This window comes from Mustela erminea, chromosome 2 (genome assembly GCF_009829155.1).
Source record: "Mustela erminea isolate mMusErm1 chromosome 2, mMusErm1.Pri, whole genome shotgun sequence".
NCBI classification, from domain to species: domain Eukaryota; kingdom Metazoa; phylum Chordata; class Mammalia; order Carnivora; family Mustelidae; genus Mustela; species Mustela erminea.
Window position 1 is genome coordinate 58,214,476 of NC_045615.1, and position 16,847 is coordinate 58,231,322.

Sequence of the window (16,847 nt, forward strand, 5' to 3'; positions counted from 1 at the left end):
CCATAAAATAATATCAACTAAAAACATAGAAAGCAATAATGTCCTAATCCATTTTAAGACCAAGGTTTTCCCCAAGGAAAACTCTTGCCAACTTTTTAAAGTGTTTTATCAATCCAAATGCTCAACTGGCAAAAATAAAATGTAAAGAAGATAAAAATTCTTGAGTTTGGTTAGAATTTACTCTCACGTTTTCCCATTCACCGATTAAGAATAATGAAAGTCAATAAGCAATGTCTTCTTTTGCCTATCTTAGTAGGAAAATACATCCATAGGAACCTTCAGTCAAAACCCTGAGTTATAAGAATTTGGAAGTAATCTAGAAGAATAGGAGAGTTTCAGAATAGGAGAAGAATAGGAGAAATTTAGCGATAAAATTTTAAAATTTCATTTTAACCAATAGCTTCAATTTCTTTCTACACTAAATATTTTCTTAGGACTTAAACAAATGTTCTAGATCTTTCCCTCCCCTAAATCCTTAAATTATTCCATTAAACATCTTCTGAGAACATTCTGTGTAAAACACACTTTGCTAAGCATTTGAGCATAACTTTATTTCAGCTAATGCTCACCTCAGCCCTGTGATAAAATCTTCATTTCACACATAACATTTCACCCTTCACAACTCAAAAAATGACTTAGAGATGTTAAGTAACTTGTCCCTGGTTATAAAACTGTTAGAGGCAAAGTCTCCATCTGAACTAAGATTTTCTGACCACACCACAACTGTACCTTACCACTTTACTTGGTAATCACAGAACTGTCTTTGCAAGACATTGTACTATTAATTTTCAGTTATTTTTCTTAATTTTTTTCTATGTTCATGTCTTTAAGAGCAACAACTGTATTGTGCTTTGATATCTTACAGTATCCTTTAGCAGACTGATTCAAATTGTTTATATGATAGGGATGCCTGGCTGGTTCAGTTCATAAGCACAGGACTCTTGATCTCAGGGTTGTGAGTTCAAGCTATGTTGGGCATAGAGCTTAGTTAAGAAAAAAACCACTGAGGGGTGCCTGGGTGGCTCAGTGGGTTAAAGCCTCTGCCTTTGGCTCAGGTCATGATCCTGGCGGCCTGGGATCGAGCCCCGCTTCAGGGAGCCTGCTTCCACCTCTCTCTCCATCTGCCTGCCTCTCTGCCTACTTGTGATCTCTGCCTGTTAAATAAATAAATAAAATATTAAAAAAAAAAAAAAAAAGAAAGAAAGAAAGAAAAAAGAAAAAAAAACACTGAAAGAATAAAATTTCTCAATGAATCATTAAGCAAACAACAAAAACAAAAACAACAAATTGTTTATATAAGAATAACAAGCCACAAGTTTAAAGCTTCTCAGAGCCTCACATTTGTTAAATAGAAATGATACCCCCAAAACTGAGTGCTTACTGTTAAACGCATTCCATGTATTAAGTCCTTTAACTCTTACAATAGCCCCATGATATCAGTACATTTACTGCCCCATTTTGCAGATGAAAGAACCAAAGGCTACAGAGGTTATGCCCAAGATTAAGGTTACAGCTAGAAAGTGGAGAAGATAGGATTCAAAAGCCAAAGTATTCCATCTGTTAAAACTGTCCCTCTAGTACTAGATAATGGCTAAAATGAAATCATGTATTCATACAGTATGCAAATTTTAACTCTGCACAGTGGTTTCTCAAATATAACACCAAAAACACAGGCTTAAAAGCAAAAACAGACAAATGAAACTACATGAAGCTTAACAACTTCTATACATCAAGGACACAACCAGCAGAATGAAAGACTTCCTACAGAATGGGTGAAAAAATGTGCAAATCATATATCTGATAAGGGCTTTATATTCAAAATATATAAAGGACTCCTACAACTCAACCACAAAACAAATAATCCAATTAAAAATGGGTAAGGGTGCCTGGGTGGCCTAGTCCATTAAACATCTAAAAAACTTTTGGTGAGGAGATGTGAAAAAACTAACTCTTGTGCACACTGTTGGTGGGAATGTAAAATGGTGCAACTGGTTTGGAAAACAGTACAGTAGTTCCTCAAATATTTAAAAATAGAACTGCCAATATGATCCAGCAATCCCATTTCTGGGTATGTATCTCAAAGAACTGAAAGCAGAAGAAACTTGCAATGTGATACTTGCACACCCACGTTTACAGCAGCATTATTCACAATAGCCACAATATAAAAACAACCTTAATGTCTACTGGCAGATGAATGAAAATGTTGGGGTGTGTATGTGCACACGCAAAATGAAATATTATATAGCCTTAAAAAAGAAAATCATATCGCATGCTACAACATGTACTTCATGGACATTATGCTAAGTGAAATAAACCAGTCAAAAAGGACAAACACTGTATGATTTCACTTACAGATCATATTTAAAGTAGTAGAATTTTTAAAATAAAGAACAGTGTTGCCAAAGCTGGCAGGCAGGGAAATGGGGAGTTGCTTTGTTGGTATAGAATTTCAGCTCTAGAAGATGAAAAATTCCAGAGATCTATTACACAACAGTATAAAAATGGTTAATACTACTGAAACAAATGCTTAAAAATGATTTAGTAAATTTTGTTACATATTTGTGCCACATTTAAAAAAAATATTAACTCCTTTCTTTCCTTTCATTTCCTTTTCCTGTCCTCTGGTACAGTATTCAACAGCAGTGTAACAAAAATGACAGAGAAAACAAAGAATACAAGGGGTTCAACAATATAAAAAAAATTGGGAAAACAATAAAACAGCCTCACGTTCTTATTAACTTATTAATTTTCTTAACCTAGAAATACCTTGAACCTCCAGTGAAACAGTATTCTAATGGCAAGATAATAGAGCATGATGGTTAAAGGCTCTTTGGAGCTGGAAAGCTCAAGTACTACTCTGACTTTGGTACTAATTACTCTGCGATCTTCGGTGAAATATTTTTATTCATTCACTCACTGATTCATTCATTCATCAAAAAATGTTTACACATGGGTAAACCCGGTTAAACAAATTCCATCTCTACAGAGGACTGTTCTGAGGAGTAAATGGAATATTTTATACAAAACACTAGGCACAAGGCCCGGCACTAAAGTGCTCAGTAAATGCTGGCCATTATTATTACTTTAAAGCCTACAGAGCAGGATCTGAACAGGGCGAATAAGTCAGTCCAGTATGGTATTCCTTAGTGATTTGCCTGATTTATCCATAATTATGGTGTTATCAAATAGTATCAGATACTATTCAGGAAATCATTGCTGACTCTATCATTCTTGCCAAATTTGTGCTCTTCTCTTCTAAAAAAACAACCAAAAAACAAAACATAACAAAAAAGCTCTACCGGGGAAAAGCAATGTCATCTCAGGTATTGGAAATGTTTGCTCTGGGAATAGGGTTCCAGACCTGTACAGGAGCCACCAGAGTCCCCCATTCCTCTCACTTCCTTAGGGGCCTAGGCCTCATTTGAGGATTAAGATGCGGTGGGAGGGGGCCACACAACCGAACAGCCATTTATAAAGCCCCACTCAGGTAAGACGGGGTCAGAGGAATCTCCTGGCAGAATGACAGCTAGACCTTTACAAAACGGACCCGAGCACCGGCAGCACTCGTCTGTCAGCTGAGAGCCGGCATCTGGAAGGCAAGCTAGTGCAGAGGGAATCTCGGGCAGCCCACCCCAGGCCCAGGCCGGGGCAGTCGGGGCCGGGGCGGGGGTGTGTCGGGATGTTCCTCCCGGGGCCCTGCGGCAGGGTCTGGCAGGCCGGGGGTGCCGCCGGTTCCCGGAGGGGCGATGGTGGGGGCGGGGGCGGGCTACGCGGCGGTCTGGGGACCCGGCAGGTAGGGAAGGGACACTGAGGGCCTCACCGCGGGCCGAGGGCAGTGGGTAGAGCTTCTCCGCCTTTTGCAGGAAGCGCTGGGCCTTCTCACGGTTGCCGGCGTTGAGGGCCTCCCGGGCGATCTCCACACATTTCTCCGCCTCATCCCGGTTCCCCTCCATGGCTCGCGCTTTCTTCCGTTTCCTCCGGTAGCGCAGCTACGGAGGGGGTGGGGGTGGGGAAACGGACGCCCGGCCGCGGCGGAGGCGAGCCGACCCGGGGTGGGGGCGTGCGGTGGCGAGCGGGGAGGAGAGCAGGGCACCGTGGCGGCGGCGGCGGCCCGGGCGGACTGGCGGGCTCACAGCTCCGCCTCCTCACGGCGGCCTCCCCGCCCCCCGCGGGCCCCTACGGCGCGAGCCTCATCCCTCCGGGCCCCTGGACCGAGCTCCCGGGCCTGGGAGTCGGAGCCGACTCCGCTGTCAGTGCGCGGCGCCGACACGCTCGGAGCCAACCAACGCCGGAGACGGGGGGGTAAGGGGGGGAGTAGGCGGGCGATACCAGCCCGGCTGCCCGCCGGGGGATTCCGTCGAGGTGGGGACCGGGCCTCCCGCCTTCGCAGCGCCGTGCCCCCTGACCTCCCAGCGCGGCCAGCGCAGGCGGGAGCCAGCCTTCCGGGCGGCCGGAGCTACGGATGGGGGCTGGGGCCGCTCGTTTACGGGAAAAATCCCAGGGATCAAAGGGCCGCCTCTAGGCCCCTTCAGCCTTGGGAGGTTTCGGTCAGGTGAGTACCGCGCTGTCAGTCCCTAGGAAGTGCTTCCGGCACAGGTGTTCAGCTCATTAGAGCGCCGTTTGACCTAACCACAGCATCCTTTTATACCCTAACTACGGTATTTTATTTCCTTTTAATTTCAGCTACACACCATTTTCCTGACTCATATTGCATTAAATTGCTTCTCGGTACCTCCACAAGATATTAACACTTTATTTGCAGTTTGCAAATTATTCCGGTGAAAAGCCCTAATCCAAATCCTTTATGACCAAAACAAGAAGGCACCCCCTTTAAATGTATTCCATCACAGAAAATGACTTGTTGGATTTTTCCTTTCCTCCATTTTCATGGCATTTCCTCGTGATCTTTAATGTCATGTTGGGTCTCCTTGGTGGGGCGAAAGGGACCACTTATTGCTTGGTAATGTCATCCAAATTTAACAGATTAGGACAGGAACTTCACAAATCAAGTGTCAAAATGGTCCACTCGACCCAACCAAAAAATACTCATTTTTTAACCATGTTCAATCAAGCTATTGTCAGCATGCAAATATGTAACTCAGGACTTGCAAATAAATACTGACACTTTTCTGGAAAATGGGAAGAGCATGAAGCCCCCCACCAAGATGTTAACTGAAAAATTTAGTTCAAGTAAACTTCAAAACACCATAGCACACAAAAATCTATTATCTCCAAAGTCTAAACTTACAGTTCCCTCTGTGGAGGTAACTATAATGCCCTCGTCCTCCCCAAATCCACCAAAGCAATAGCCCACCAGTGTGATGCTATCACACAGAGCAGACACCACCAACAAACTGAGGGCCAAGCTTAGCCTAAGAAACAGCAACTTGCCCCACTGCAGCTCCTGCCAACGTTTTAAAATTAATAGCTCATTACATAACATTAAAAAAAAATTACACCTGGGTCTGCTGACTTGGTTGTACCAAGTTCATTTCAAGAGAATAAATAGGCTTATGTTAACTTCTGTATGAGATCCCTACTCAAAAGAAAGGAATTCCCATTACAATCAAGCAAATTTAAAACACAAAGAGATTGGGATATGACCTTTATTGAGCTTATCCACTGGAGTGGAAATAATGTCTGTACAAAACCAAATGTTTGTTACTATAACTTCTGCATCACAATTAAAATCCAAACAGTTTTTTAAAAACAGTCAACTCAATCAAAACCCACTACTTCAGAATCAATAGCTTCTTTGAAGCCACAGTAACACTTAAATATGGTTAAGACTCGAATGCAGAAATTTGGTTGGTTGGAAAGCTAATTAAACTTCCAACTTGCTCAAATAGAATTACAAAAAGGCAAAATTGTGTTTTTCACAGAGATACAGTCCACTGGAATCACCAACACTGGACAGCTGTTAAGAGTATTTAGAGTCCTGAGATAATAAGGAATCCAGGCATCCTTTAAACAGTCTTCTGTTGTCCTTTCTTCCCAATCAGAGATTTGTGGATGTGTGGAATGACACCTAGGAGAGGAACAGCGATTAATACTACTTTTTAATATATATCAACATCACATAAAACATAAAACTAAGTCAGTTTAATGTTCAGCTTGGAAAAGGTCTTTAAATGCAAAGCTCAATTATGTAAATATTCACTAAGTTACATACACAAATCAAATTTCATAATGCAACCACACTTAAGATCCATAAAAATACGTGTTCTTCTGTACTAAAAAATAACAAGCTACAAAGTTTTTTCTACGAAGGAATAAAATTTTAGTATTTACATACCACCACCAGCAATTGTAGCCTTGATGAGAGAGTCCAATTCTTCATCTCCACGAATAGCAAGTTGCAAGTGACGAGGGGTAATACGCTTTACCTTCAAGTCTTTTGATGCATTTCCTGCCAATTCAAGTACCTACAAGGCAGATTCTAATCAATCTCCTTCCAACTTTCCTTAAAGCGGAAGCCCAGAGAGTAGAATCAAATCTTCATGAAGGTAAATCTACCAAATGATGTCTTCCCCTACTACCTGAATGGCAACACATGCAAAAGGGGGCACGCAATTTTATTTCCAAGAGCAGCAAACTCAACCAAGCTCAAAAGGATTCCTTAATGAACACCAGCCCCCTCTAGCGTTCTCAGAAGCTTCTAGCCGCGTTTAGGGCCTGGGAGTTTTTCTTGCATCACTTTCCTCCTTCCCTCTCGCCGCCTCCCCCCAACCCCCCCAAAACCTTTTCCAGATTATAGGCGTACACCCATTTACCTCTGCGGTGAGATACTCCAGGATGGCTGCGCTGTACACAGCGGCAGTCGCGCCCACACGTCCATGACTGGTCGTCCTAGATTTCAGGTGTCGATGAATACGGCCCACCGGGAACTTAATTTTAAGCACACAAACATAAATGCACAAAGATGTTAGAGTCAAAGATGGTAATATCACACGCGCGCCAAACCAAGGGGCATATACGCTGGTGCAGCAACGCGCCCCAGCATCGACACACGTGATCGCCCCCCCCTCCGATATTTATCGTATCGGGCAAACCAAGTCGCGACACCGCATCACCCACGCAAGGACGAAACGCCCATCTAGAGCGATGATAAACACGAAAAGCGGTGGAAAGAAAAACGCCACAATTCCCAGACTGCACGAACCACCACTGACCTGCAAGCCGGCTCTCTGTGAGCGGGAAACCGCCTTTGTCTTGGCCTTTCCGGAGTCCTTCCCAGCCTTACCGCCAGCCTGCGGCGCGCACACGCCCGCGAGCGAAGGAGGAATGGGGAATATAGGATTACCAGGGCGGCGCGCCCCTCCCCCACCGCGGCGCGGCCCAGGCGCGAGCGCGGCCCCGTGCCCAGCCGGGGTCTCCGGCCAGCGGCGCGCTGCAAGGGCGACCCCGCCCGCCCGCCCCCCGCAGCGCGCCCGCCGCGGCCGCGCGCCTCCGTCCGCCCGCCGGCCCCCAGCGGCGCTGCGCGCGCCACCCAACCGTCGCCGCCCGCCGCGAGATCGGAGGCTGCTCCGCTCGCCGCCGACAAAACACCTCCCCCCGCTCTTCCAAATCCTGTCTCCGCGCGTTCCCAACCGTCGCCACTTCACCCCCATCTCCCGTGTGTAACGGGTTTTTCTCCCATCGGCAAAAACCCGCGAAGTCTTCGAGCGCCTCCGCGAAGTTTACCATTTCGAATTCTGCTGAAGCTCAAACAAGCAAGGCAGAGAAAGGACTAGTCAGCCAGCCAGCGAGATCCCACCGCCTACTCCTTCGTCGCACCGCGATTCAAACTGCGCTGTCTCCCGCCTTCCCCGCTCCCTTTATACTGCTGAATGTTCCCTCATCCGGGAACTCGGATTGCTCATCCCACCAATGGCTGCCACCCGCCCTCGGGACGCGTCCTTGAAGCCTCAGCCAATGAACAAGCGAAGAATAGGGCAGAGGGGCGGGCACTCCTCAGCTCCAGCCGCTATTGGGGCGTGGGGAAGGAGGTGGGGGGAGGGCGGAGGGATGGGAACTGAGGAGACGAAGGGCACGGCGGCGGGAGGGAAGAAACAGAGCGAGCTACGCTGCGGGAGCGAGGAGACCCGCCGGCTGTGGTCACGTGTCTGGGAGGAGGAGCTGAGAGGCTGGCTCAGGGGAGGGGCACGCGGTGGCGCCCGCGGTCTCCCAGTCTGATCCCGGGGTCTGCGTGTTGTGGCCTCCGGATCTAGCTCGCACTCCTTCCCCTAACCCCACTGCTTTGTCACTCCGACCAGAGCGCTTCGAGAGCCGAGATCCGCTCACTGGCCCACAGCATTTTTTTTTTTTTTTTTTTTTTTTTTTTTGCCGGGACCCGGGACACCTTCTTCCCCGCAGCCCTCTCCATCCCCAGCGTCTCCTCTGGTTTGACAGGTGGCGCGTTCGCGTCGAGTGAGAATGGTTCACTCCTCGGTGAACCACAGGCTTAACAGAGATTTCGCGTCTTTCCCGTAGGCAAATCCCCAGCCGCCGAATGATCGCGACCCGCTGCTCCCACGTCATCTTTAGCTGTATGTCCCACATTTTCTTTCCTCGCCACTTTTTTTTTTTTTTTTTTTTTTCCTTCCTCGCCACTTTTGACGCCACTCGAGAGTTCCACGGGAACAAAACGGTGGAGCAAAGTCACCTCTCTGGTCACAAAAGACCTTTTGCTCTACGCGCGGAGGGCTCGGGGTGAGGCTGTATTTCCTAATCGAATCATAAACCGTATTTTTCTGGAGACTACATATCAATGGGTTGTACTTACAGCCTGGTATCTAAAGTTGATTTAGTGAAACCTGAAAGCCATTATGTGTCAACTTTTCTATACAAGACATTTTGCTACATGACAAATGTTCGATAAATGTCAGTGGGGTAACTCCTAACATGATTCACAGACAGTTACAGATGGTCCATGTAATCAATTGCAAATGGTGGGCTTAAAAAATAGTCCTGTACACAGAGTACTATCATAATGCCAGCTACTTAGCCTTCCAACTAATAGATTAATAACACCTGTGTGCATCTCCAGATGCTTGTAGTGATGTAAATCTTTCATAATTATAGTTATTACACTTTAACAGTGTTTCCGACATGAAGTAATTTTGAAATATGTATTAAGTACATTAAAGTTTCAGTTTGAAAGATTTTATCAAATTAGAGGAATTCTCCATTTCTGGAAGATAAATTCTAGAGAAGAGATCCCCAATAATTTCAATACTAAGGTTTTTTATCGCTCCCCCCACCCCCTGGAACTGAGGAATTGTTCATGATGTCATCAATAGAAGAATTAATCAGTTCCCCCACCGAACTGATACAATGGCAATAAAAGCTGTGGGACCCGATGTAACAGTTAACCTAGGCTCCACTGGGCCTTTCTGATAAACAACTCACAAGCCAACATTAATACCTTTTCCAGTTTAGAGACTATGTTCTCTTTGTTACGAGGTCCAACTAAAGGAATTCACTGTTGCCTCACTGAATAGAGTTTAACAGAACGAGCTCAGGAACAGGTAGAAATAGATTCTGCTCTTCTTTCTCACTGTTATCATACTTACTAACCTTTTGGAACTTCTAGTTCTAAGAAAAGGGTATAGTATCACCTATTTTCACATGGTTGTTGAAAGAGTAAAGGAGAGGGCATTCAATGTACCCTCTAGCATATGTTTGTCACACAATAAGCACTCAATCATAACTACGATTATCTTCTACCTTGGATGCTGGGGAGGGGTGAAATAAAGTATTTTTGATTCCTAAATATTTTTTCCTGTCCAGTACATTGTCTTCCATTGATTTGAAAGTGGCAAGCCTAAAAACTGCCTATGTATACACAACCAAGGCATCCATCCTCCAAACTAAAATCCTAAATTGGTTTAATACCTTCCATGGTTTTCCTCTTCCTTCTGATAGCAGGACAACATCAGTTTCTTCATTTTCCCAGCAGTTTTGTGATTACCTACTCTTTTTGCTTCTCTGGAAAATGCATGCTACAAGTATGTTAATATTCTTGGATCATCTCTCCTGTACTTGTGTGTATACTACTACATGTATATAAAGTATATTGCCAAAGCTATATAATTATTTTGTACAATGCCATATCCAATGGCTATTTAAGTCCTCTTTTGCCATAAAAGTCTACATATGAAGTAGATGACCTCACTATTATTGATTCTCTCCTTAATGGCCTTATCCTAACTCAGCCAAACTTTCTATGACCAGTTATTACCTCCTCTCAAACACTAGCCTTAACTACTGTTGTTTTTTACATTTTATGGTGAGAATTTGAGACTGTCACATTTGGGAATCTCAAATTTCTGAGTAACATTTTGCTTTAAACATCTATTTTTAAGCAAATACAAACAAGTTATTTCAAAAGGTATCAGCCTAGATAGATAATGGCAGAATTCTTCTTTTTAGGTAATCCACATTAGAATCCTAGTTCTCACTATCTAATACATTCAGGAAAGAATGTGCCTTCGAGGACTCTGAGTTCCCATGTGATATAATACAACATACTGACCCAGAGTTAAATAAAAACAAAAACAAGAAAAATGGAACGAGTCTGGGTATCACACACTTGTTATACAGCCTGAAGTAACTTAAACTCTAAGCCACAGTTTCTTCAAATAGGGATTCATAACATCAGATAAACCAACCTCATAGAACTGTGAAAGGATTTCATGAAGTATAAAGAATATGGGGGAGGGGGCACCTAAGTGGCTCAGTTGGCTGAGCAGCCAACTTTGGTTTCAGCCCTGGTCTTCATCTCTGGATCCTGGGATCTGCCCCTGCATTAGGCTCCGCTCTCAGCTGGGGAGTCTGCTTGTGGATTCTTTCTCTCTCCTCTCCTGCTGCTGCTATCCCTGCTTGAGCATGCTCTCTCTCACTAATAAATCTTAAAAAAAGAATATATGGAATAGTGTATTAACATTTGTGGGACAAAGGCTGTAGTCCTCCCTGAATTCATCATATAAAGATGATTACATTAAGAGAAATCTATGTGTTTACAGTGTTGATGAAACCAAGGCCATAGTTTTAAAATCCCAATTGCCCAGTTATATACTTCCCATGACCACAGATTTCATATACTTAATTCAGAAGTTCAAAGTGTAGGTTACAAAGAAGATCAGCTGAAGCTACTCTACCCCAGTCCATGGCCATTTCAGGAAAAAACAATTCAAAGGTCATGGGGGCCCAATATATCTTTTAATACAGTACTAAATTTGGTTTTTCTATACCTAACAGTCCTCAGAATGTTTGGAAACCTGCTTTTTCAAAGTAAAAAAATTGAGTCTTTTTTTTTTCTCATATCTTTTCATTACCTATTATTGGTCTTTAAGATTTAATGAGTAGAGGGAGGGAGTCTATGTTTTGATCCCGTTTTCCCAAATAAGATTTCACCTATATTAGTAGTTTATAACTTATCCCACCAGCTAAATTGTAAATACTATGCATCAAAACGCTTGATGCATAATCCCTCCCTAATAAAGAAATAGGTGTGATAAATGCCAGATTGGTGCTCCCAGCCTGTTAGGTAAACTAGAATATAGTCATTAAGTTGTACTGTATGCCAGGCAACATGCCAAGCAATCACAGTTGGGAGATAGGCTATGTAGAGCTTAGGTTCTTCCTTGATCTAGCTGAAAGGATTAGACAAGGAGGAAAATTTAAGCAATGCTCTAATCATTAAGACTCCATTAATAAGCCTGTTACAAAATAAGTTCCTGATTGGTTGCCAAATCAACATTTTCTCTAAAGGACAGACACAAGTGTGAACTGGAGTGTTCTGAAGCGTTTATGTTTAAATGGACCCAGGGAGAATTTAACTAGACTGGCAGACTGGTGTAAAGAAGCAGCAGCTAGAAGGTTAGGTATGGAAGAGATTCCTGGTCATATCCCTATATCTATTCTCCCAACTTCTTGAGGAATAGCACTTTCAATTTTTAGTGGGGCACTTGCTCATCAGAATATAAGTACATTCAGCCAGAAAAATAAATTTTCACCAAAAGGTGTGAGCAGCAGTAGGCACACCGTCCTGGAAATTTCCCTAAAAAAGACAAGCCCTTTTCTTCTTCTTGCAGACTGGAATGAAGATAGAGTTGGAAAGCCATTTTGGACCATGAAATGAACTTCAGAATATAAGTAACACATGAAGGAATAATGAAATAGAAAAAGCAAGTGGTAGTATGGAGTATTAAACCAGCCCTGGTTCTCTCTGAACTTTTACATCTGTTTTGTTCAAATCACTTTTATTTTGGATTGTCTGTCACTTGCAGTTCAACCTGATCTTAACCATTACAGTAAGTCAACAGCCTAAATCTTGGAGAAAGATAGCAGACTTTACCCTGAAGAACTGAGAAACCAATTAATATTTCTGAGAAGGGAAGATACAGTGTTCATTGCTTTTAAGATTCTAATATAGCATGAAGTATAAGGCAAATCATAAAAGGGAAAACTTCTGTTAGAAACCTGGGGAAGATGATATATGTCACCTAGATATAAAACCTAAAACCAGTCTAACACTGTAGCCAAGAGAAGGATGTAAAACATCTTGAAAGAAGAATCAATAAGATTTAGTAACTGACTGGGTATGACATTTAGGAAGGCATGGGAGGTGGACATAAATAAATGAAAGGGCATCAAAAAAGATACCTAGATTTTTACATCTGTGGTCTGGGATCTAAAGTAGCATCTAAAGAAATGGGGTGGGATGTCTGGCTGGCTCAGTCACTGGAACCTGCAACTCTTGGTCTTGGGGCCATGGATCTGAGTCCTGCCATTGGGTGTAGAGCCTACGTAAAATAAAAAATTTAAAAAATAAAATTAAATAAAGAAATGGGGAAACCAAGAGGGTAGAGAGAGGAAGAACTAATTTAGGAGAGTTATGAAATATTTAAGTTGACATTAGAGGAAATCAAGTGGAATTTTCAAGTAGGTTTGTTGGAAATAAGGGCAGGAGCTTGTGAAAAGAAAATTTTTCAAAGATATATCCCACAGAGTATACCTAACAAAAAATTTCGATAGTGATATCAGAACCATTAAAAGATAAGCTGAGGCATATTAAAAGGTGTAAGAGTTTATAAGAACAAAAATTTATTGGAATTGGGCAACACCAAACCAGAAATAGTTAGGGACCCTCCACTGACAGGAGCTGGGGGAAAAGACTTACATAGGAAGGTGTGGAAGCAGGATTGATTGACTGATTGGCTATAGCTTAAAGCTTAGTTGACTATTTGTCATTGGTTATCTTACTTTCTATTTCATAACCTAGAGGCATTTACGGGCTTAGATTTTTAGGCTGCTGTGACATTAGAGCCACATCAGTGTAATGGCCTCCTTGTTTAGTTAATTGAACACCTCAGATGACAGCACCAAGGAAAACTGTGATTACAATTGAGAGTTAAAGAGCAGCCAAAGGAAAAGACCCAAGGAAGTGAAGTGTGTGTGGTGTCTCACTGGGCATAATGATTCCATACTAAACTAGAAAATTCCCCATAGGTACAATATCTAACAAGATGTTGTTCAAAACATTTCCACAAGTGTGGGAAATAAACATTAATCAGTTTTGGATCCTTACTATTCTGTTTATCAAAAATAATGATGTTGCCAGAGATTCTGAGACTCAATCTGGTTTTATCTAAACTCTTGGCTGTTACTTAAATTTCTTATGCCCAATGTTACAAGGCACAGATAACTAAGACAAGCCCATTGGCTAACTTCTTTAAGTTTGAAATTCCACGTAGTTATCTTAATATGAGAGGGAATCCAAATGCTATCTTCATCCTGAAGAGGAAAATGAAACACTACAAAAAAAAAAAAAAAAAAAAAAAAAAAAAAAAAAGACAGGAGTCTAAGGCCAAGAAATTTCTACTTCATACTCCTCCACAAACTCATGGGAAAAACCATATGAAAGGTGTGGCTATCACACCCATTGTTAAAACTTTGTAGAGTTAAGTGTGACCCCATGGTCCTCTCAGTTGGATGTAAATGGTTCAAGAGAGACGCCTAAAGTCTTTTCCAGACCCTTAGATTTTCCCATCTTTCTTTTTGTGTGTTGGGGCAGTGGAGGGGTGAGAGCAGTTTGAAACTGTTTATTAGCACTGAACAATCCAGGGAAAGCTAACTAATACAGCTAACTATCTGAGAATCATCTTGTTAGCTATTATAATTGCTTTAAGGATATTTCTGAATGAAAAACCTTTCAGAAGAGAATTTAATTAGTGCCTTTGACCATACGTACCTGTTACTTTATCTGTCTTAAACGAAATATGTAAACTCTCTAACTGAACAACAGTGTTTAAGGCATCAGTGTTGTTCTTTCTGGATGAATTCTGTTTTCATGGTCTTCTAGTGTCCTGATGTTTCATGAAATAGTCATTTATTTCTTCAATAAGCCTTCTCTACTACTCAGAATCTCAGCAGGAAATGGTCTGAGACAATCTCTTCCTCCATTAATAGATTAATCCAACAACTCTAGGCAAGAGCTGTCCAGGTCATTTATCATATTTCACCACAGGATATGGAAATTTACATGCTGGCTCTTTGTTTAGATTTTTATTTCCTGTTTTAAAATTAAAACAGTGTACTCATCTTAAGTCTCAAAAATGAAACAAGTCACCTTTTCTGCAAAAGAAGCTGACAATTTAGGAATTTTACAAAATATGTAAGGAGAGGGAAAAGTCTGGCAAATCAGTGTTATTATATATTATTATAATGTAGAAGTACTTGTGTCACATCACTGATTTTGTAATATAGTAGAACTTCTAATCTGCAGAAAGGGTTTGTTCTAATTAATAAATGTTATGAATTACAGAGCACTTGAAGATAAATGCAGTATCTTGAAGATAAATACTTAAATAGATAAATATAAATATATAAGAAATTTATAATACTTTCACATGTGAATATATATAACACTCCAAGCAGCTGCTAAACATATTGCCTAGGAAAAATACCAAATTTGCTTTAAAAAAAATTTCTAGGGCGCCTGTGTGGCTCAGTGGTTTAAGCCTCTGCCTTCAACTTGGGTCATGATCTCAGGGTCCTGGGATCGAGTCCCGCATCAGACGCTCTGCTCAGCGGGGAGCCTGCTTCCTCCTCTCTCTCTCTGCCTGCCTCTCTGCCTGCTTGTGATCTCTGTCTGTCAAATAAATAAATAAAATCTTAAAAAAATATTTCTAGGGGTGCCTGGTTGACTTAGTCCTTAAGCGTCTGCCTTTGGCTCAGGTCATGATCACAGGGTCCTGTGATCAAGTCTCCCATTGGGCTCCCTGCTCAGTGGGGAGCCTGCTTCTCCCTCTCCCACTTCCCCTGCTTGTGTTCTCTCTTTTAATCTCTCTCTCTCTCCCCCTGTCAAATAAATAAATAAAATCTTTTAAAAAATTATATAACATTAATTATTTGTAAATATATCAAAGCTCAAGGACTTTTAAAATATGTATTTGAAAATTTCTGTATCTTGTGATCTCTATTAAGTTGGTTTATGAACATTCTATATGGATAAGTCAAGCTATAATTCAATTTCCAATGACATCGAAAATTTCAGATGAATAGGATCTGAAATATGGAGGCTCTACTCTTCGTTGGTTGCCTGTGGTAATTTGATTGACCTCAAAGACTGGGAGACATGACTTTAAACCACTTCTACAAAGCAACGCATTTTTAATCAGAATGCATATTTTGGAGGTGGCCAAATGTCTCCATGTCACTTCTAGGTACTGAAATTTTACCTTGAATGATAGCTCATGTAAAAATATAGGCATTTGTAAAATTGCACCTGTCATAAGCTCCCTTGTTCCATTTGCTGCACACACTTCAAAGGCTGTCTTGAAAGGACACAGCACCTTTTCACTGACATGATCTTTATATGGGTTTTAGATTTGTATATAGACATTTGAGTAAATACACTGAAGAATGTGAAGTAGGTAATCAGAGCCCAGAATGGCAGAGACTGGCTCATTGCACACCAAACCCATTTCTTCTTCCTGAACATTCCACTAGAACTCCTGCTTCCTTGCCAGGAGGGGTGGCCATGTGATCGATTCTTGTCCAGGTATGGAAATGGAATGTGTCATTTCTACAGCAAGCGTTTTAAATAGTGAGTGTGCCTTCTCCACTCTCCTTTTCTGTATTCGAGGGTTGTACACAAAGCAGGAGACTCCAAAGTAAGAGAGGATTTTAGATTCTCAAGATTGATCATACAAAAGACTACTTGCCAACTAGAAACACCAAATCAACAATTTTATTGCATTGTTACCACAATTTTGTTGTTTGTTTATCAGAGCAGTTAGCCGTCTTTACCTAATACACCTAGTTTACAGCCACAAAACAATCAATTGTAAACAAATGTGTTTTTTTTAACTTTTATTTTATTTTTTATTTTAATTAACATATAATGTATTATTTGTTTCAGGGGTACAGGTGTGTGAGTCATCAGTCTTACACAATTCACAGCACTTACCATAGCACATACCCACCGCAGTGTCCATCACCCAGCCATCCTATCCCTCCCACGCCCCTCCACTTCAGTAAACCACAGTTTGTTTCCTGAGATTTAGAGTCTCTTATGGTTTGTTTCTCTCTGTGGTTCCACTTGTTTCTTTTTTTCCTCCCTTCCCCTATGATCTTCTGTTTTGTTTCTTAAATTCCTCATATCAGTGAGATCATATGATAATTCTTTCTCTGATTGACTTACTTTGCTTAGCATAATACCCTCTAGTCCCATCCATGTGGTTGCAAATGACAAGATTTTGTGGGGTTTTTGATGGCTGCATAATATTCCATTGTGTGTGTGTGTGTGTGTGTGTGTGTGTGTGTGTGTATACACAGACCCCCCCCCACATCTGTGTGTG

The 16,847-nt window shown here is 41.9% G+C and overlaps 2 protein-coding genes across 6 annotated transcripts in view; both read right to left on the reverse strand.

Moving 5' to 3' along the window:
* DNAJB14 (DnaJ heat shock protein family (Hsp40) member B14) overlaps window positions 1-4,079 on the reverse strand; it is a 48,396-nt gene extending 44,317 nt beyond the window's left edge. For 2 of the 5 annotated variants that reach the window (XM_032332988.1, XM_032332994.1), the window contains exon 1: window positions 3,821-4,079. In XM_032332988.1, coding sequence (XP_032188879.1) covers window positions 3,821-3,953 — 133 coding nt within the window. In that variant the 5' untranslated portion in view covers window positions 3,954-4,079. The remainder of the gene's footprint in view (window positions 1-3,820) is intronic. The other 3 variants (XM_032332986.1, XM_032332987.1, XM_032332989.1) reach the window with 2 other exon arrangements.
* Window positions 4,080-5,592: 1,513 nt separating this feature from the next.
* LOC116584523 (histone H2A.Z) lies at window positions 5,593-7,811 on the reverse strand. The gene is made up of 5 exons (XM_032332995.1): window positions 7,684-7,811; window positions 7,173-7,250; window positions 6,774-6,887; window positions 6,296-6,425; window positions 5,593-6,028 (listed from the first exon to the last, which is right to left on the reverse strand). Exons 1-5 carry the CDS (start codon window positions 7,684-7,686, stop codon window positions 5,967-5,969), a joined length of 387 nt encoding a protein of 128 aa, XP_032188886.1. The 5' UTR covers window positions 7,687-7,811; the 3' UTR covers window positions 5,593-5,966.
* Window positions 7,812-16,847: the final 9,036 nt, after the last annotated feature.